General features: G+C 39.3%; 1 protein-coding gene across 1 annotated transcript in view; it reads right to left on the bottom strand.

Moving 5' to 3' along the window:
- LOC139741026 (probable G-protein coupled receptor CG31760) overlaps nucleotides 1-23,675 on the bottom strand; it is a 139,150-nt gene that overhangs the window by 76,874 nt on the left and 38,601 nt on the right. Inside the window, exon 3 of the mRNA XM_071651615.1 lies at nucleotides 1,582-1,917. Within this exon, the coding sequence (XP_071507716.1) occupies nucleotides 1,582-1,917 (336 nt within the window). The remainder of the gene's footprint in view (nucleotides 1-1,581; nucleotides 1,918-23,675) is intronic.

Below are 23,675 nucleotides of genomic sequence, written 5' to 3' on the forward strand. Positions count from 1 at the left end.
GCTTCTCTAAATCTCGCTTTTAATGATATTGCATTGTGTAATTCAACTTTAGTCCTGCTGTTTCTCGTGATTTTGAGAAAAAAAAAGATCTGTATGTCCAATTATTCTTTTCCATACCCATAAAGCTTAATATTCCGTGAGTGCCTAAATATAGCATCAAGTCATTTGTTTGCTTGTTTTTTCAATAACAAGAGACCCAGGATGTAGCGCTCACCTGAGTATCCCAAGTTTACCTTCCACGCATTCATGCAAAATATTGCCAAGGAAGAATATAGGCAACTAGGGGGGGGGGGGGTGGGAGAATCCAGGGGGCATGGTGTCCATTCGTATCATTCTTTCACACTGACTATTTTTCCTGCCAAGTTTGTAGAAAATGTAACCAAGCATTTTCAAAAGGAAGATCAAGTGGTCCCCACTTTGGTTCTGGTCCAGAGGGGCCACACACATTCCTGGATCTGCCATATAAACAAACTCGAAAGTACGCACACTTACATGCTTACCGGAAGCTTTTTTTTTTGGGGGGGGGGGTTAAAAGAACATTTTGTTTTGGAAATTTCTGTGATGTGTCTTCTTGGGGTTCTGGGGTAGGGGCATGGTGCCCATTCGTACAAATTTGCTTCTATAACCCTAGCGATGTCTTCCAAGTTTGAAGACAAATTTGACCATGTGTTTTCAAGAAGACGAAAATGTGAAAATTGGTCCCCAATTTGGTCCCCAAGGGGGCATACTCAAATCAGCCACTGGCACCCACTGGCACCAATTTACTTACTCATATCTCTAACTTAGCTCTAACACTTTGGCTCAGGTGCGCTAAAAAGTCTCGTGTTGGACAGGATCAAATGATATTAGTTCCTCACAAAAGGTTGTTTGTAAACCAGGTCGGCTAACAACCAGTGAGTACCCTTGCTACGAGTTCAAATATATCAGTCGGTTAATATGTCGCAAGTAAAATATTGCATGCTCGACAAAGTAATTGACAACATAATTGATTCTCGTTTGATTGTTTGTTTCATTTTTTCCCCATCTGACAGGATGGCCGGATAGCCGATATTCAGCAGCAGTAGCTGGTCTTCCATGGAGTCCATGGTAGTTGTGAATATTTGAGGCGGATCATTTCACCGGGTGGTCCACTCAGCTCTCCGCAGTGAATGACTGATGAGGGAACGTTTACGTGCGTGGGTTGTGACTCTCTCACACCCGGGACCTCTACTTCATGTGTTTTTGCCTCTACTAGAGGGGGTAGGACGCCATGATAGGCCTAACACACAACATTGCTCAGTGAGACTCACTTGGATTCGGATCCGGCTTCCGAACCCGAGTCATTCAGTGGAAACACAGATACGCTACGGATTGAGCCACCTCGGCTTCGGAACCCGAGTCATTCAATGGAAACACAGATACGCTACCGATTGAGCCACCTCGGCTTCCTAACCCGAGTCATTCAATGGAAACACCTCGCCGTCCGTCATTCTTCATATTTCGTACTTCTCACGTAATAATTATGGATGTACAACATCATCTCTCCTTGATGGAGGAGCGTGGGGCGGGAGGGGCGGGGGTAAAGAGAAGGGCGGGACCCACCTTGATATCCCGGAACTGGATGGTGAAGACGAAGAGTGGGATCATGCCGACGATGGTCAGACACTGGATGACCAGGAAGGTGGTCCGCAGCGGCCAGTTGTAGGTGAAGATACATGAGCGTCCGTCCACGCACTCTTCGCAGCCTTCGCCGCAGGGCAGGCAAATCAGCTTCTCGTACCGCTTGCTCTTGGAGGAGATAAAGAGGTCGTACTGTTCCTCCATTTCGGTGCCGTTGTAGTAGTGGTGCTCCGCGTTCAGGTCCGGGAAGTAGTAGCCCTTCTTGCAGACGCACTTGTAAGAACCCCGGCAGAAGCCCAGCCCCTCTATGAATTCACACTGCAAGGTAGAAAATTTGAAAGCAAAAAGTAGAATAGAATTTCCATGCGAAACCAACTTCATTACTGCGCGTCCATGATGACAAACATTGTCAAAACAGAACAGTGAAAGTTTTATTGGAATCGCATCAAAAAGACAACAAGGGTATGAAATCGTACAATTTGACATTTTGTCCCCTGAAAGCGTTCCAATTTCATATATTGTTTATGTACGTATTTGTAGGAATTGATTTTTAGAACACCTTGTCAATATCATGGTCCAAAGGAAGTTCGGCTGGGAGATCTAGCCTGCGTGACGAACGTACATGGACAAGACTCCCACTAACGTGAAACTGGTGAAAGGAAGCTTTTCCTGGAACTACAACAAAAATCTACAGTGATAATATGATATGTATACAGTTGCAGATGTAGGTACAAAAGAGAGAGCAGCGTCACTAATAAGAATAAATCTTGGTCAGAGTTAAGTGATGTCCGACTGATTTTGATTTGCAAGACAACAGAAAGTATTTTCTGTTCAAAATATCATTTTGATGTTTGTGACCGGTGACCTTTTTTTCTTAGCTGGCAGACCTGAAAATGACTCATTGCTAGGGCAGTAATAATAATAATGTAGATATTTATAACGTGCAACATATCTACTCATGGGTTCTCAAGGCGCTCACAGTTACTGTTCATAAGAAACACACAATCTGACAGTATATTGAATAAAGCTGCAACATGATCATCTTTAAGAAATCAATCCAAATGTGTATTTTCAATTTTCTCTTGAAGTCATTGACAGTCTCACAATCCTTCACTGAGCCCGGGAGACTGTTCCATAAGTGGGGAGCTGCTGACATTAATGCTCTATCTCTCCATGATCTTTTAGTCTTGGAGTAAAACTGTTAGAGTGTGTAAAACCGACATGAAGCATGAAGCAGTAAATGCAAATCAACCGTCAGAGTCTGTGGGCGTGGCCACCATCCCCAGCGCTTCAGGGAGGGGTGCTATAAACTTTTTCTTGGGGGGGGGGGGATTGTTTCCACTATGACTCCCAAGAAGAAGGAGAAAAAAGTTTGGATATAACTTTATGAGAAACCCGACGAGTGTGTGGTGACTCCAGTTTCGTCATAATGTTGCCAAGTTGGTGGTTATGAAGAAGTGCAGCTTCCCTACGGGATGATATTATGAGGTAACCCAGAAGGTCATCCATCCGACATTTAATCGCTGTCAGTTTGGTTCATCAACATTATTCGACAAGGTGGAATTTCAGCCTACAGGTGTGTCTAGGTATGTGTGTGTGAGTGTGTGCGTGTGTGAGTGTGTGCATGTGTGTGTGCCTGTGTGTGTATGTATAAGGGAATATACGGACGTGCTGAAAATGTTGTTATGGTGCCATCAAGCTAATTGTTATGTCACGGATAGGGTCTGTAAGGCAGTGTCGACAGAATTTCGACCCCAATGTTCTTATCTTCCTTTTTTCAAATGTAGTTTTGCTATAATAGCATAACCATGGGTACTTTGAAGTTGATGAAAGTTACGCCATTACCAGTGCAAGCCATTCAATTCCGGATTTACTTTGGTATGTGACTTTGAGCCATGGAAGGGAGGGAGGGGCGAAATATCCTTGGTTGACTTGACAATTAAGACCGAACACCACAAGTCAGTTATTATGAAGATAAAAGCATTCTACGCTTCGACCCTTGATCGCCTCTTTTATCAATTTGCGTGTTGCTGTGTGACCTTTGAACTGTTACTATTCAACTTCTATCAAAAAAAAGAAAAGATCTAAAGCCTTAGATGATAATGGACGATTATTGTGACTCCATTATACGAGGTGTTTTGTAATTGTTCTCTTTGATATCCGTAATTATCCGAGGCGTGTCACCGCAAGGTAAGTGTTATGAAGTCCAATTGACCGCTCTATATTAAATTGCACTTAATCAATCTGAAAGCAAAACAGTGCTTGTTTTGATAAGAAAAACAGAAACAGCGACAAATAATTGATTAAAAGTGATATCGGACCCCCCTCCCCCTCAAAAAAAGTAAACGATAAACACTACGCACACACACACACACACACACGCACGCACAAAGAGAAGAAGAAAAAAAAATCATCGGTGCATTTTGGTTGACTAATTTACACAAGTGCACTGAATGGCGTTTCATCAATAGTGCAAGCAATGTCAAACCCTCGGTGATAGCCCCGGACGATTACCTTACTTTGATATGGGAAAACAAACGATGCTTAACAAGATAAAACGTTCACCAATAACGAGATGAAAAAAAAAAGGGCTGTTCATGTATTCCTCTTGAGACTGATGAGAGATGTTGTCGATGTTGTTGTGGATAAACAGTAGTAAAATAAATGGGGCCCTATTGAAAAATAACTTTGACCTAGGTGATACTGAGATCAAATCTTGAGCAGCAGATCAACTTTTTTTTTATATACTCATACTAATAAAGTTTTTTAAGGTGGCGGGGCTGCGGGTCATAGTTAACCCGGGTGTTGTATTTTTCTCCCTATTTGTCCCTATTTTCTCTTTTCATACACCAAACTGCAGCCCCTAACCCCGTTTCTACTGTTAGTGTGATGTGATTCTAATTTTCGGCTAATTCCTTTGATAGCTCATGAATTTTATCCCGAGTTTCGGGTTTATTTGCCTGCAGTCGACGGCACTTTGTATGGTAGCAGAAGTCCTCTCGTTCTTCTTTGACTATGTAGTGAAGGTAGCCACTTAATTGTGTTGGGAATCTCTGTTGAGGAAAGTAGTAGTAAATGCTACGCTCGACTTTCAGAAGTGATAGATTAATGGCAATGAAAATCCAGCAAAAAAAAAATATGGTCGCTTGAAGATTATATCTCCTCAAGTCTACAGTGGAAAATGACAAGATTTTTATGCACTTAAATGCGGTGCTCCTACAATCGTGAAACATTTCATGAGATTATCATCAGTTGATTCAAGGTTTGGCAACTTAGTGGAGAGAATTCAAATCTGAATAAGTGCTATATTGTCGCTTTCGTTCCTTTATTCTCAGCGTTTCAAGAACTATACCAAGATAGAATCAATCAATAATTTCAAGCTCTCTATTTTTGTCCGATAAGATGTCGTAAGCGAGCGTGGTTCGCTAAATTTTCTCGAGATCAAAATACCCATTTCCGTCATTGTCGCTTGGTTGCAACATCAGCATCACTACCCCCGCATCAAACAAGAACAGACACATGTGATTTGTTTATTTGACACCCTAAAAGTTCGTTTTTGTTGTTGTTTTCAGTTCTCAAAGACAGCGCGACAAACGATCGTTCCAGAATGCGAAAAAAGAAAGAAAGATATCTCTCCCAAACCGTCTGCACAGATGCCCAATATCTTTTTGACGTCTGGCGGGTCTATTTTCAGAATTCGCCTGAATTGTGATTTGACTCATATGACAAATCACTCTACTACATTTAGCCGCCCCGCGTGCATGACGACAACATATTAATAACTCCATACAGACACAAGAACAATACAAACAAAAACAAACACAAAACCAAAAAGACCAGAAAGGTATCAACATAGCTTTTTTTTTATATAAAGGAAAAGTGAAAGTTTATCGCAAAAAGGAATCCAGTCATTTTTCTTTCTTTCTTCCTTAGTGCCCGGAGTCAGTGACGTACCGTGCCCTATTGAAGATACCGTAGTATTACGTCAAAGCCCAAATGCAAATGCGAATTGAGTAAAAGCAGCAAATTTAGTAGAACACATCAGTGAGAGTTTGAGGACAATCGATTCAAAAGTTATGAATCTTTAAAGTTTCAGTGCTGTCATTGCTGCATAAGAAAAATACTACAGTTCATGACGTCAATTTGAACAACAATATAAAGAAAATTGGAGGAAAATTCCACATCCCAAATTTCATTTTTCATGAGAAGAACACATTCCATCGACTTGTTACGTACATATATAAAGGGCAATATTACTATTTCCCGGATTTTTGAAAGAAATAAGACAAGTGCTCTGTGATTATGCTAGAAAAGTGAAAATTGTGTTGAATTTTCGTAATATTTTCCTAATATCGCTGTCCGTAATGACATGATGAATTGTAGTGGTTTCCTTATCAAGCGATGATGGCACCGAAACTTTAAAGAGGCACACATTTTGAATCGATTTTCCGATCTTCCTCAAATTTTCACTGATGTGTTCTACTAATATTGCTATTTTCCCTCAATTCGCATTTACATTTGGGTTTTGACGTAATACTATGTGAGAGATATGAGAAAGATAGAATGGGAGAGAGATAAAAAAAGAGAGTTTTTTTTCCATCAATCTGTTATTCATATCTTCCTTATTTTTAGACACACATTTTCTTGACAGAAAACTCGTCCACCTGAACCCTCTCGGCTTGGAATCAACACACGCACACACACGCACACACACACACACACACACACGCACACACACACACACACACACACACACACACACACACACACACACACACACGCACACACACACACACACACACACACACTCGACCACTGTTTCAATGGAATCTGGTTTTGTATTCAACCTGCGTTGATCTTCAGTTGTCTGTAGCTGGTCGTCAAAGGTGCGAAAGTTTTTCTCTGCGGTGATGGAGATGATTGACGATAGTTGGCAGACTTTAATACTTTAGCATCGAAAGTATGAAATTGCATTTTTTGAATCATTTTATCATTCTGTTTTCTTGTTTCGAATGGCAGGAAATGAATCTGATCCCTGTCAAACTCTGCTTATGATGGTAGTCTTCTATGATTATTTTCTCTCAGACTCATCCAGAAGAAGCATACTATTTTTTATTTTTGTGTTACAAGCAACAGTAACTACTTAGATATTAAATTGCTTGTTCTCACATTAGTTTGTACCTCTGGTTATGATAGCATACCGTTTATTTTTTGTCATTGCACTTTGAGAAAAAAAAACTGAACAAAAAACAACAACGACACAGAATCAAACCATTCCAAACAAAACCAAAAGAAAAAAATAATGAGACATTCGTGTTTTCCAGGCGTTGGTAAAACTCATAAACTTCTTGAACGGTCTCCTCGTGCAACTGTTATAATTTCCTAATCAAGGCAAGAAAACAAATGACTTGCGGGGTCTTTTTTGTTCTTATCCGTCGGGAAAATGAGAATATTCTGACATGAGGGTTTATAATGTTATCTCAGGATGTTATAGGTCCCTAGACTTCGAGTTGGGACTCTTAGCCTCGCCGAATATCGTTTCAAATTCTACTCTTCGGAGGGAACATTCTGTTCCTTCATCTCCGCCTCCATCCACATCCCTAGTTAACATCCAGTTTATAATCCACCGTGTTCACCCGGGACTTGTGCAGACTGTGTCATGCTTGCTACATTCCCTGAACCCTCTCTAAAAAAGTTTGCCATTTTCGCGTTCGGGCCCTGCTTCGCCGTCGCGTCCAATATCTTTCGGCTTCTTGGGCGGAAAGGACATTGTCCTTCCGTTCTTCGCAAAATGAAAGGTATCCGGAAATTAAATCGATGTATACCGTGGTGTTGAGGTGAATGCATCGTCATCTGCACGAGAACCTCCATGTTGTTCAAGTGAGTGACGAAATGACGCTGGCAGGCGTGGTGAACATGCCATGTTTGTATCTTCGCGCCCGATTTCAAACTTCCGTGCTCATACAACGCTTTGAGCAAAATGACAACTACTCTCGGGGTTTTTGTCTGTCTCCTTTGTCTGTCCGTTTTTTTTTTTCGTTCTGTCTTTCATTATTGTTTTCAACATTTTTTCTTCGTCTGTCTTTCGTTAATTACGAAGTGACGCTGCAAGTTGACAACGTAGTCATCGGTTGATAGGCGACCCACAGGGGACGTATAGTAGATGTATTACACAGCTCGAGTGACTTTGAATATGACTGCGTCGAGTGCGTGAACGCACTTGAACTCGGCAGCGACGGGCATTCATTCACTTAACATTCTGTGCCAGGGTTGGCATCTCTCCAGCAAAAAGCGAAATGAAACTTTTGCCATGAAGGAGCACGAGCTAAAATGAAAAACGGAAACAGAATTATTATGTATCGGGCCAATCGCGGAGAGAGACCCGGTATACGGGCGGAAGCGAGGATGACAGCTTATAGTATCTGTTGCCTATGCAGATAAAAGAACCAGGAGCAGAACAAAATAAAACAAAGAGAAATAGAAGAGTACAGAATACCGTTTGTGTATTTGTTTGTTTGTGTGTGTGTGATGTGTGTACGTGAGAGACAGAAAGGAAAAGGGAGAGGAAAAGGAGAATGCAAAGTGATGAATACAGAAAGAGAATCCAGAATATACTTCTTTAAAAATAGCAGCGACAAATGAAGAAAAAGTACATTTTTTCCTTGCAAAGATGCACAGAATGACTTGTGACGCAGGAGGCAAATTTGTGGATATATATGTTGATATAAGCTGAACACGAAAGAAAAAAAGCAACAGAAGCCTGAAATGTGAATGATCTGCAAAATATCAATGAGGAAGTATTCGTGAAAGAAGCAAGGCAAATAGAAGCAAGGCATATATAGATATATATATATATATACATATTTTGTAACCGTAGTTCAAATTTTCCCTAAACACTGCTTGTGGAGCCGTATTACTGAGTTTGTCTATGACATTTGTTATTGCTCAAGTATTTCATCAGCTTTTACCGTCATGTATATAGCTTAAACGTCAAAAATTTACATAATAGAAAATCAATAAATTAGTTTCTGCAAGGAAATCCTACAAATCCAGAGATTATAGAACACAGAAACTCCGATGCTCATAACATGCTTCCTCAACGAGTTTAATCCATTTTTGGCAGACAGGTAACGTTGATGTAATGATGTTTTTGCAATCGTGCGAAACAGCCGATACGTGAGTCAGTTACGTGTGATTTGTAACTCGAATAGATATAACGAATTTTTGCTTAGAAATTGGTAAGCGTCCTTACGGTGCTCAAAAAGATACAACCCCCCCCCCCCCACACACACACAAAGGAATCGAAAAAAGGGAATAACAAAGACGTGTTTTGTCCATTATCCAAGAGTCAGCAGGAGTGGTTGTTGTAGCTGGTGATCATTGGAATGATACCGTAATCACCGAATTAAACGGGTGAATTTTAGGTCAAGGCTTTTCAAATTGCGAAGATTTAACAATCTTCGAGCAGAAGTGTCTCTTAGCATATTTTTTTTTTGTGTGTGTGTGCTACAGTGTAGACAGAGAAGGGGATAAAAGAGAGAGAGAGAGAGAGAGAGAGAACAGGAGAGAAAGATGGAGAGGGAGGGAGAGAAGGAGGGAGGGAGAGAATGTAATAGGATATCGATTACTTTTCACACAGTACAGTGTTGCTTGGAGCGAAAATGTGACGGTCACACTGCAGCACTGAAGTTGCGTAGACTGCAGTGTCGTGCGAAACCATACACGTAACATAATAATATAGCCATACAGACAGACTCGCGAGGCAAGGTGAAAATGCAAACTTACGCATGAACTGACATGAATGCAGACACCATGGACATTACACAGCTTTGGCTAGTAGTATCACTTCGTATCAGACGCACGGACAAACATTCACGCACTTCATTTGGGTGCACGACACGAGCTCGACACCCACCAGCCCTACAGCCCGCGAGTCATACAGTCCATGAGCTCGACACTGGGCAAAAACGGCCTGTGAGTCCGACACTAGGCAAACAAGCTCCACGAGTTTGACACTAAGCAAAATAGGCCCACGAGACTGACGTCTCAAGCCCCATAATGTTGTGTCGAACTCGTGGGCTTTTTTGCCTATTGTCGAACTCTTGAACCTTGTTTGCCTATTATCGGACTCATGGGCCTTTTTGCCTAGTGTTGAACTCGTGAACCTTGTTTGCCTAGTGTCGGACTCATGGGCCTTGTTCGCATATTATATTATACCGTCGGACTCATGGGTTGTATGACTCTTGGGTTTTATGACTTATGGACCTTTTATCAATGTCGAACTCGTGGGCTGTATGACTCGTGGATGCCGGTCTCATGGGATGATCCCCTTCATCCAGTATTTTTTTTTGAGAGAGAGAGATAGAAAGAGAATAGGGAGAGAAATCAGAATAAAACTTTGGAAGGACCAGTTTTGGAAAAGATAAAGCACCAGAGGAGCCACTAACACACAATTGGATATTATAGTCTAAATATTTGATGGCGCTGAAATTACAGAGCGACCGTTTCGCCACCTCGCTGTGAAGTAGTTGCAAGCTTGTCAAGAGTGGTAAATAATCGATATCACATTGAAAAACAACGTGTGAAATATGTCTCCATACGAACGCGTTAGAAAGGTTATGAACAAGAGAATTTTTGTGGGTGGCTCTCGTACATAAAAGACGTGACAAAACAGTAACTTGCACTGTTTAGCATGCTACTGCGGTGGCAGTCTCTAGTAGCTCGAGGGTTTCCTCCCTCTGGCTATCGCTACTGCTGTAAGAGTAAGTCATTTCGTGTAAAGGTCAACTGAGGAGATATTGCAAAAGTCTCAATATACACAGTATTATACAGCATGTACATTCTGCGCCATTGTAAATTCTAGTTTTAGAAAGAAAAAAGGTATATAAATCACACACACACACACACACACACACACACACCATTTCGATTACAGCACACATTTTCCACAACTAAGTGATGATATATAATCGTGCGAATGTTACAAAGAAAATAGATCTAACCTGTCACCTGAGAAAATAAGCAAAAAGAAGCTTTTTGAAAATGTAAAGAAACATACACTATACAAGGAATCTGAAAATGCACATGAGATATATTAAGATATCACTGTAAAGCCTAGATTAGTATGGATAAGTAGTGAGAATAACTATGACAAGTATGAACGGAAAACGAACGGACAGAAAAAACCCCCACTATAAGTCGGAAGACTTGCGGGTTTGTTCCCCTATATATCTCTAACAGCTTTCGTTTCTATTTTCTCCTCAATGAGTGCGGACGAAAGAAAGGCATGACTGGAATCGTAATGAAAAAGAATTTTACTCTCTCTTGTCAGAGGCAATGTCCCTGCTATACCCCAGGAGAGGAAGAAGAAAAGCTCTCGTGAATTATCTAGAGCGGAATCCATTTAACTCTCTCTCTTCTTCTTTCTTTCCACTTGTTGATTCATTCACTTCGCCGCTGCAATATGACGTGACAACATGATTACGATCTCCCCAACTGCAAATTTGCTGCTATATCAAAGGCGCGAAAGCGATGAGCTTGCCTTTCCCAATCACCAGACAACAGCGCGCGTGTGCATCGCCGCCATCACCAACAAGAGAACATTATATATCTGTGTTTCGTCCAAATGCTTACATGTTTTTGTTCCCGTAATTGTTTTTCCCTGTTTGACTTCATTTTACTGCCTACACATAGAAACGATATCAAATCGTATATCCTACGATCGCGCAGGAAATGTGGGGACTGCTATACAGATTGCAATGTAGTCTTCCAGTTGAATCAAGCTCAATCTTGATTATCATTTTCCGATCAATTGGGGTGTCGTTCAATTCAATCAATCAATTCAATCATAGTTTATTTCCAATCATCGAAAATAAAAAAAACATAGTACAAAGTATACATGTGTTGAAATAAGGTTCAAACGTTTGCAAAAGATTCATGTAATATATATACGAGACAAATTATAGAACAACATATAACATGTACAATATTTAGGAAAAACACTGTATAAATTCTTCGTGGGCGAGCGGAAAATAAATTCGATTATGGAAAATAGTGATCCACTAAAAAGCAAAGCTTGTCGGACGTGGATCGCTAGATAAATAATGAGTAAATTATATACTATTCTATAATAATATACATGTAATTATTTTGAGATACACCGGTTGGGAAAAAAAATATAGAATACCAATGCTAGTGCCCGGACACTGCTCACTGAACCACGTGTACCGGGAAAATATGACAAGGACAACACGTTCGTACACACATTCGATTACCCACACGTATATACACTGTAAGACGCGAGACAGTACCGAGAGGAGAGAAGACGGTAACAATACAAGTCTACGAAGAACAAAAGACAGGAGAGGAAGAGGAGAGAAGAAAGAAGAGAAGTCTGCACACAGAACACGCCAAGTGCTGCGACATCAGGACAGGTGAAGGCTCAAGCATGAATCAAAACAATTAAAATTATCTATGATTATAAGTAGAAAGTAAATATTTTCTGAGTTTGTATTTGAATGTAACAAATTTGGGGGAATCTTTTAAACTATTATCTAAATCATTCCAAAGTCTGGGTCCGGTATAAAGAAATGTATTTTGGGCATGTGCGGTTCTCATTAATGGAAGATGAAATTCGTCGGATCGTCGCGTGGGATAGTTATGAACATGACTGTTTCAATGAAATAAATCATGGAATATTTTAGGTAAAAAGTTACTGTTGTAATTAAACATGAACTGGCCAAGTTGAAACACATACAAATCATTTACTTTTAATATTTTATGGTCAGAAAACAAAGCATCTGTATGTTCTCGGGTATGTAAATTAAAAACAATTCTAAGCGCTTTCTTTTGCAATAAAAGAAGTTTATCAAGTAACATCTGATATGTATTACCCCAAGCAAGAATCCCGTAATTTAAATAAGGTAATATCAAACTAGAATAAATAGTTAATAATGCAGATGAAGGAAGATAATATTTTAATCTATTCATTACGCCAATGTTACGTGATATAATTTTACATATGTTATCAATATGATTCCTCCATGAAAGCTTGTTATCAACGCAAACACCAAGAAATTTAAAGGAAGAAATTTCTTCTAAGGGAGTAGTATCAAATGTTATTTTGCCTGGGAGGCTATCTAAAGAATTACTAAAAAGTATAACTTTTGTTTTTTGAATATTCAATGACAATTTATTTGCGTATATCCATTGTATAACCTTTTTCAGTTCCTCATTGACTGTTCTTATTAAAATGTTTGGGTCAGGGTGAGAAAAAAAGGTTAGAGTCATCCGCGAATAATATGAATGAAAGTTTCTCCGAGGATCTATGAAATTCATTAATATAAATAATGAATAACAATGGGCCTAATAAACTCCCTTGTGGAACACCACATGCAATTGTTTTACTTTGAGAGTCAAAGCCGTTGACATGTACAAATTGGGATCTTTCTGATAGGTAACTCGTGAACCACTCCAAGGCCTTTCCACGTATTCCATAATGAGACAGTTTGGCGAGAAGTATTCCGTGGTTAATCGTGTCAAAGGCCTTGGAGAAGTCCAAGAAGATACCTATTGTGTGTGAAAGTGTGTCGAGTGCGTGTGTGACTTTGTCGATGAGGGCAAGTAGTGCGTGTGTTGTGCTGTGATTTTCCCTGAATCCAAATTGAAAGTTTGAGAATATGTCGCAGGTTTTAAGAAAACGTACTGTCCTGATATAAACTATTCTTTCAAGAATCTTAGAAATAGAAGATAATAAAGATATGGGTCTATAGTTATTGACATCATCCTTCTCCCCTTTCTTGTAAATAGGAATTACTTTCGCAATTTTCATGCTATTTGGCACATGGCCAGTTGTAAGCGATGAGTTGATAATGTGTACTAAGGGATCCACTATTTGAGAAATTATGTTTTTTATCAAATAGTTGCCAATTCCGTCATGACCAGGACTTTTTCCTTCTTTCAAATTAGCAACAATCTTTATTATTTCTTCTTTATATGTTGGGTCAAAAAATATAGTTTTGGAGTTAGGTGTATCTAAAAAATCATTAAAAGATTTACTAGAAAGAGGAATATTTTGAGAAAGATTTTTTCCAATTGAAGAGAAAAAGTCATTGAAAATTTCCGCCATGCCAGCGGGAGTGTTGCTGGAGGCATTGCCCCACCGAATTTCAGAAATATTAGATGAATTGTTTGATGTATTCATAGCATTCTTTAATGTTTTCCATGTGTTTTTGATATCATTTTTGTATTTGCTTATCTGATTAACATAAAACATTTTCTTCTGCGTACGTAATAATTTGGTGAGTGTATTTTTGTATGAAACATATTTTTTCTTATTTTTTTCAGTAGGATTACATCTATATTTATAAAACAAATTATTTTTCCTATTTATAGATCGTAATATAGACTGGGTTATCCACGGGAGTCTTGGAATTTGCTTATATCTATTTTTTATGTTACTCAGGGGAATATGGTTATCGATTTCGGAGGTAAGAGTAGATATGAAATAGTTGTAAGACAAGTTGACATCGGTAGTGTTGTATACAGAAGACCAGTCAATTTCTTTTAAACTGTTTTGGAGACTTGTAAGATTATCTGCAGTAATCTTACGACGCTTATAATAATTATTTTGTTTAATCAGTTTAATTGGTACCTGAGCAAATATAGGAAAATGGTCAGTGATGTCTGAGAGGACGATACCAGACTCAGGAAGTGGAAAAACATTACAAAAAATGCTGTCTATGAGGGTAGCCGATTGGCTGGCGACACGGGTAGGCTTAGAGATTAATGGTAAAAACGAAGCAGACATTAATGTTTCTATAAATTCTTTTGAACTGTTTTGGGAGTTACATTTCATGAGATCGATATTAAAATCGCCCATCAAAAATGTATCTTTATTAAGTATCATGGGATTTTGTACTAAATCCTGCAAAACAGTCAAAAAATCATTTAAATTCGAACGAGGGGACCCGTAAATTACTCCAATCATAATGTTTTTTCCATGTGGATTTATCAATTCAATAAAAAGGGATTCAAGTACATCGCTCATAACACTAATCTCCTCATGTATAATATATTTAAATTTTTTTCGAGATGTACAAACCAACTCCACCACCAACTCTCTCGCTTCTATTTCTAAATACAAATTCGAATCCGGGTAAAGAAAATAAATGACTGATATTAGAGTTCAGCCATGTTTCTGTTAACCCTATGATGGAGCAAGATTTATGATCTGGGTTTTCTAAGAGTAAGCGCAACTTATCAAAATTTTTGTTGATACTGCGTATGTTTAAGTGAGCTAACAAAAAATTTTCACCAACTGTATTCGTGATCCGATTTTTATGCTGATTTTCGGTCAAATAAACACACGATGGACTCTGGACTGGATCATTTGAGTCAAAGTTATATTCAAATTCTTGTGCTGAGGCATTGTATTTATCGGATATGTAATCTTCATATACACTGGAAATAATATTTACATGATCAGATTCAGAGTGCCTTACTGTGTTATAGAATTCATCACTATTCAAAGAATTAAAAGCAAAATTTGTTGAGTTAGCCATGGGTTAAAATATAAAACATTCGGGAATTAATAGCTGGCTTCCCGCCTGGTCCTAGCTCAGCAGCTACGTGGGGGTATGCAGACCTAAAAGAAGAAAGGAAACCGAAATTCGTACAGAGAAACATGAAACACACACAGAACAGGGAAACGAACATGAACACGAACACAGATGACACAGAATCAACATCGTTGCGTATGGTACACAAGGCCATGGCCTCGTGTACAATGCCTAACATGAACTTATTTAACAAGCAAGGACGTGTGCTACACGTACTAGGCAGTGGAGAGTGGAAGTGGACAGAGCTCCCACTGACAAGAAAAAAAATGTAAACAATCAGCTATTTACCGATATACATTTGCTTGGCAGGAAAAGAAATCATCCACATCACTGAATTATTCTTCAAACATATCAAACATTTACATGTATATGCATATATAATTATCTCGCAATCAATAATCACTAAACACCTCCGGTCTCCAACGTCACAGAAATCCCGTTGTCTTCTTGAATGTTTAAAACAAACAATGTATGTGTGTATATGTATAATACCATGGGTTACTGGTACCTATCACTAATGTTCATGAACTGTTCATTTGACAGGATGAAGCACGAATGCCTCTATGATTATGGTCTGATCTATATAACTTATCTGTCCAGAGTATCCCAATCGGCGTCAGCACTGTTCATTAAAGAATTATTACATGGACATTTCCAGTCACCCACTTTTACCGCAGGGTCGAGGGAGACAGTGGGTGAAAAATCTTGTCCAAGACGTAAGCGCATGGCAGGTCTTGAACTCGGGACCTCTTTTACAGTTAGGAGTCTTATCCACTATACCACAGTGCCCTCCTGGATTACCGATGCCTCGTAGTGGTAAATCAAAAGCATAAAACGTCAGGAACTTGGGTCAATTGTGTCTATTACGTGATTTATTCAGGCGCTTAGGCAAGGGCAACTAGCAGGTTGCACGATTGTGACGTTACTGGTGCTCTTCTTTTTCTTCTTCATGTAATTATCAAAGTAATAAGCACTAATTGGTTTTTTTTCAGTGTTCGTATCATATTCTGTTTCTAAAAGTCTTTTCTGCGTCTTCCTGCATATAATGGAGAGCAAGATGAGTGCATGCCATGCCAGTAGGAAATAGTTTTAGTACTTGCTCGCAAAATTCTACAGCAAAAAACAAGAACAAACAAACACAAACAAACAAAACACACACACACACATGTACGCCCCATCCTACAAACACTGCTAATGTCCTATAATGGTAGAAAATATGTTGCTTAAGCCTCCAGTTCATATAAATATAAAATGTTTATATATCTTTCTTCCCTTTTTGGTACGTATAGATCTTCTTTCTATAATAGACGAAAGTAAGTGAGATCTGAACAACGATGAGTCCATTTGTAATAACCGTTACCGTTTAGCTGGTTGTGACGTTTCCATCGTGAAAAGGAGACTCTATCTTTCCGCACAAATTGCCGGAGGGGCAAACATGTGATAAGCTTGCGCCAAAATGCCAATAAACGTGGATGCACGATGTTGTGCTATTTTTCTTGATGCATTTTTCCTACAGTACAGTGCAAGGTGTTAAAAAATGTGACAGTGTTCACTTAGAGGGTGCTTTTTGATTGACGCTGCACTATCCGCGATCTGGTGACGAACTCAGGAGTTCATAGATCGCGGGGGGGGGGGGGAGGGATGAAGAAAAGAGATTAAAAGAAAGGCAAAGAAAGAAAAGACAAATATCAAGATTTGTTAGGAAAAAATATCTAGTGTCTTCCTCGGCAAAGATAAAGAAACGGAGACGCTGCAAAGAAGATATGTTACATCGGCAAAAGGGATAGTGGTAGCCGTAAACATTGTGGTATCTCAGTGACAAGATTCTGCCTTTACCTTTAATCCACACACTTACATGCCAACACACACACACACACCCACACCCACACCCCCATATACATATATATATATATATATATATATATATATATTAGAGAGAGAGAGAGAGAGAGAGAGAGAGAGAGAGAGGAATATATCGATAGATACGTAGGTAAATATGAACCTCACCTTTGCCCGTCTTGACATTATAATCATCTTGAAAGGCTGTTGTGGTGTGGGATCATAATATGACCCGATCTATTTCCACTTCTATTTTTCAATTTTCAACTCCAGCTACAACAACGATGGACGCTCCGTTTCATTGCGAAAGGCCCATGGTCACAAAGTTATCAGTTTGCATTGAAAGCCTCAGTTGTATTTTGCCAATTGTGACAAACTACAAATCTGGCTGCCCTTAACCTTGTTTTGGGCTTCAGTTGTGGTTGTTTTTGTATGCCCAGTGTCTGCGCTTACACACGAAATGAGTACGAGTCTCCTTGTCGACTATTGACGCAATATCCTTTCCCCAAATCTTATTATTTTCTCTGCGAATGTCAGACCAGAAATGACTGAGTAAAAGCAATGGGACACAGTTTTACTCGACAGCGCGTCAGTTCGTGTTTTTTTTTTTCCACCTCAGGTCAGCCTCTTCATACCCTTCGAGTCCCTCAGGCAAGTGACCGGCAAGATGGTATTTAAGTAATAAAACAAAACGTCAAGCATGGTCACTTCCCTTCATCCATCTCTTTCCCATCCTTCTGGCCGTCTCCAGCCCATCGACCCACTGCGTGAGGGCGTGCTCTTTCCTTACCGTTGTTGTTTTCGACGTTCTTCTGTTTTCGAATGCATTGTCGAGTTCTGCAGTTATATGGGGAGGTCTGTCCCATCCCACAGCCATTCAAGTGCGCCATTAAAGAGCAAGTACGGCCCATACATTATATCCATCATGGTTGTAGGCACCTATCTATCTTGGTCTCTATTATATGCCTGCATAGGATGTGAGCATTTAATATATGGATATACGCAAAATTATACATACACACATGATATGATATGATATATACATATATCTTCCTTGTTTAAATTCAATGCTGCATAAATCATATTATTCACAAAGAGTCAGAAACAAATGGGACAATACATTAATCAAATGAGATAAGATAAATAGATACCAAAAAGTGTAAAAACGTATACAAGCACGCACACTTACACACAGACACTCAAACACGTGTAGAAGTTCTGATATACTGTGGATGTTTTCATATCTAACGTAGATCATGAGTGGAAAGCTCCCGCCCATCATCCTGCTTTTTTAATAGACCACCTGCACGGACACTCCTTACACGGGTTTGAACTCCCCCTTCCCTCTCCATTTCCACTTATTGGACGGCTGTTTTTTTTCCCTATTCATTTCTAGGTTGCAATGTATGCGTTTAGACACATTACAGAGAACAACAAAGAATCAAACGAGAGCTTGAAAATGGCAGTTTCCTGCATAATTCAACATTTAAGTTCATTTCTTTTAAAGATTAAAGAGTGATTATATGCCTTCCAAAAAGTACTGGTCTATGCAGACTCTTGCCATTGTGTAGAACTGAAATGGGCAACAGTTTTCAAATTATGTATCAAAATCCATGTGCGTACATCTTTATGTATAGTTTGATTGGTAAGTAGGACCTACAATTCATCAAGACACATCAAATCTGAGCTAAATCAACCTTAACTGGTTGAGTCGGGAGCACACAGTAAAATTCCTAATAGTCTCCTTCTACATATAATGCTTGACGGAGTGGATATTACAAATTTTTGAGGGTCTCTGTTGGATCTCAGTGTTCTAACCACCTTTCCCTCGCCTTTCTATCTGATTTTTGATGTTTTAGCTCAATCAATTTTTTGGAACTGTTTCGTCATTTCACGTTCGATTTTGCATGTTTCTCTATTTTACTGAAGCGCAATGCAGTAGAAAAAAAAATCTCTACTCATTCAGTAAAAAATCTCTAATTTCTAATACAGTACGTTGAAAGTTATGATCATTTGTGTGAGTCTAGGTCGGTCCATGTGCGTTTTTCCTTACTAGATTTCGCGACGAATGAAGTGCAGATATCGCTTTATATCCTGGCTACTTTACCCGTGATTGATGTCCCTTTCACATTGTGGCAAGAAGCTCTTCAACAAAAGATGCCACAAGGGAATCGATCTGAACATGAGCAGAACATTCAAAGTGAACTACGATATACGGAAAAAACTTCCTGGCCATCGGTCATCTTTTATGCACTGTCATGGGCTTTAGTTTCCAATCACGACCCACGTACGTACACAAAGACAGGCAGACATACAGCAGACAGACAGACACACAGACACACACACAGAGACACACACACACACACACACAGCATTCATCAGTGCATGCCCTGTTAACATATCCAGTTAAAGTAGTTCTGCCCGCATGGTAAGACGGTGTGAATTACACCTGTTCCAGATTACATCATTAATGTAAATGTGACAAGTGGAAACAGGTTATATGAGCGATCCGTAACGTAGGCCTATGCGTAATGTTAGAAGAAGGAGGAGGAGGAGGAGGAGGGGAGGAGAATAATGACGAAGATGATGAAAAAGAAAAAGATGAAGAAGTAGGAGGAGGAAGACGAGGAGGAGGAGCAGGAGCAGGAGGAACAGGAGAAGAAAGAATAGAAGTGGAAAGACTTTCGTTCAAGGAACTGCACGCTCGGCCAACGTCTGAAGTTAAGCGATCGATACTGAAGTGGAAAGTTCCCAGCTACATAACCTCTCTTGATACGACTTCTCTGTTGACGTAAGCATTTCAATAAACGACTTGACATCGGGAATACAAGAAAAAGAATACAGATTACCCGACATAATAATAAAATATAGATAGGTGGATAGATGGATAGATAAATAGATATAATATATAGTATAGATAGATAGATAGATAGATAGATAGATAAATGAATAGATGGATAGATAGATAGATTCCGAAAAAAAAATAATTCTCATGACATCATCATTCTATCGAAATAACTTATATTGGTTATGCGTGATGGGCATCGAATGACATTTCAAGGCATGGAGTTAACGTACCCCTCCCCAATTTTTGGGGATTTTGTGCAAGTGCGCTTGAAAATTTCCCCTTCCATACGATAGTAATCTCTGATACGTATGGACATACCATAAACCCATTTGGTATTTCTGTTCATGGAAGGATGCAAGAATGACATTAAGGTTCCGGAATCCTCTTATCAAAACTTGGTCTACGAGCAATGAAGAGGGTACGGTAGTTAGGCACGTAATCAGTTTCAGAAAATAAGTATCAGATTTTATGTGCTTGTGCACAACGAGTGATTCGATAACCGGGGCAGTGCCCCTGAAAAAGAGTGATTGGAAAGAAAGCGTGATATAGGTGCAGGACTTTGGAAAGCAGAATAGAGCAGGAGACTCAGAGAACGACACGCTTTCGTGAATTCCTTGTGGTTCAGAAAATTATCAGGTAAAGGTTAAGATGGAAATAACTCACAGATAGAGCAGATTTGGGTTTGTAATCATTCACATATTATATGCTACATCGTGTACATTGTCACCACCAAAACAAGAGTGGCTAAAATCTTCTAGTCGTTATTGCGAATATACTCATCATTCAATATTATCCTTCCGCCATGTCCGCGTGTGCCAAGAAAGTCGAAATTACCGTGTTAGCGCGTCTGTGTGTGAGGCTTTTCTTTTTTTTTTGTTTCAGAGGGAAAAACGCTGTAGGTAAAACGGCAATTACTTGAGAGTGCGAGTGCTGAAGAGTTCGTTCAAAAAGTCTTCAGATATAAATAACAGGGGACGAAGGGTCGATATCTTTACATTCAATGGCAAACATTCAGTCTTAGAAGACCAGAGGGAAACTAGTTCCGACGTCAGTTAGCCCAAGCTGTGAGCATTCATGCCCGTCTCTCTACCCACGTGAGACGCTCCATTCGTCGGAGCGCTGCAGCCAGGGAGCCGAGTGAGTCCCAGTGAGGCCGTGGTGTTTTCACAGACACGGCCGTAGAATGGAGTTGTCCGCGGGGCGAAATTATGTTCCCCAAACGCAATCGATTCAAACGTCGTTAACAATTGGTTAACGCATATAGAATATTGAATGATGGGGAGAGCGTGGAATACTATCTTGGGACTGGGGTGATGGGGGGGGGGAGGAGGAGGGGAGAAGAGGTAAAGACAAACATTAGATGGGAAGATAAGTAAATATACAAGAAAATCAGCCGCGGGGAAAGAGCAAAGGGAGGATGAAGCTGTTTGATGAGGCTGGTGGGGGGGGGGGGGGGGACAGACAGGCAGACATACACACGGCTAGACAGGCAAGAACTTAACGTTAGAAGCTGACGGCTTGGTGAAGGTGAGAGGGAACGGGGTAACGGGGGGGGGGGGGGTACTCCATTACCGAACTCGTAGTCCGATGGCATGTATACGTGAGCTTGGACAGTTTAACATGCTGCAAACATAGCGAGGGCGAAACTGTTAAAACTGCGTGGATTGATTGATTGATTGATTTATTGACTGACTGATTAGGATTTATTTTCACCTTGTCTTTACAAGAACAAGAAACAAACATCGTAGAGTTTGAATAAAGGGTTACTACTATACAATACCATTTTGTCTTTTTGACGTGCAAAAAAAAATCGAAACACATATTCCAAAAACATAAACATTAGCAACAAATATTAAATCAGTAGTCAAAAGAACCGAAATGAGAGAGCCTTAATCAAAAGCTTTGAAGGAAGGGAAATAAGCAGACAAGAGGACAGAGGAAAGCTCAATCTAAGACATTTGAGGCAAATAGTGTCTTGAAGAATAGAAGACAAGATTGCAAAATGGGGAGCATCGCAGAGTGCTGTTAAACGTTTGTGGCACAAATATCTTTTTTTTTTCTACCTATACAATTATTGTGGTAACTGATCAGAACAAGACAGTATTTTAGAACTTTTTAGTCTGATAGATAGCTTTTTTCCCATTTCCATTGTTTTTATTACTCTGCAAAGATGGAAATGTTTGTTGTTAGAAATATAGAGTATTCGTAAATAAATCTGTTACGGGTATGCACACACCCGGCGTACAGTACTAATCACAAGAAAAACAGATGATGATCATGATAGCTGATGGAAAGAAAAAAAATCAAATTAGTGGAGGACAGAGACCTTTAAATTGGGCGATGAAATGTTTATGAATTAATATTTCTAGGCAAAATGACATGCCAGCGATAAAGAAAATTGGGGAATAATTCGTTGCAAACACTGACATAATGGCCACAAAAGGGACTTTAACATCATCCCGTGCGCAAAATCTGTGGATCTAGCATAATTATCATCAAGAAACCAGTTCAGTCGTGGGCAGAATGTGAGGTGCAACCTACGTTCTCTTTTTTTTTTAGTTGGTCAAGTCTATTCGATTACCCTAGATCCAATCTTGCTAAATATTTGCTCTGTTCCCGTTATAAGACAAAAACAGGAAATGATGCCGAAGGGACGATTTGAACTGTCTGCAGAAATGTACATAATACAAAAAAATGCGACCCCTGCCAACTGCAAAAAGCTGCAGTGGACTGAATGCGAGGCAGGATTGTTGTCTGGTATTTAATCCATCAAGTCCTACGCGCCGAATCTTGGTGCAGACATTAACATTTTGTCATTGTTATATTGGCAACTCTGAATTCTTCTTCTTTTCCTATTTCTTCTCCTAGATCTATCTTTGAAGAAGATTAGGTGAAAATAACATTAATAAACCAACAAATCAGAAAGAGATATTGAAAAAAAAAATACTGTAAAAACTTTTACTTTCGCTGATCAGGAGATGACAGACATTTTCGCGAGAGGTTGTACATTCGCGATACGACATTGAGGCTATCGGAAGTGCACTAATGCCTGTCCATTCGCTATATTTTCGAGAGTTGTTAAATTTGTGGATCAAATAACAGTGATTCACATAATTTTGGAAAATAATACCCTTGACTTTCATGGCCGCATTATATGAGGGAAACAGGAACAGAGATCTTTAAAAAGTATTTCCAATTTAAGAACCAATTATTAATACGGTAATCAAGGGGACTTCATTATTACCATAAGGACGTTTTCCGGTCAAACTACTTGCGTCGGGATAGCTGCAAATGAGGGAATGACACTCAACACGCTGTTGCTATACTGCATTCAAGCTACGCATTGAATATATAGCAGCAGTCGTTCTGCAGTCGTAAGCAAATCAAAAAAAAAAGACAAGACAAAACGTCCTTAACATTTTTGTGTATTTCTGTATTTATTCAATAATGCCTTTCCCTCGCAAATGATGTTAAATAACTATTATTGATTTAATATATATATATATGTAGATATTTCCATTTCCTTCTCCATTCTTAATTTGTGTTTTTCCTGTGTTTTGTTGTTGTTGTTGTTGTTGTTTTGCGTGACCGCATATATGTCTTCTTTTTGTTCATATTTTGTTGATTAACATGAATAGTTTCTGTGCCATAAAATCGCAATGTTACAATTTTGTTTGCATTCTAAAACAAGTACTGTTGATAGTATGCTTGTATTATCAGCATCATTATATTAGTGATCAAATGTACAATGGTCTATACACAGATGAATT

This window comes from Diadema antillarum, unplaced genomic scaffold, assembly GCF_040938485.1.
Source record: "Diadema antillarum isolate AM-2024a unplaced genomic scaffold, OU_Dant_1.0 seq00000897_RagTag, whole genome shotgun sequence".
Taxonomy (NCBI): Eukaryota; Metazoa; Echinodermata; class Echinoidea; order Diadematoida; family Diadematidae; genus Diadema; species Diadema antillarum.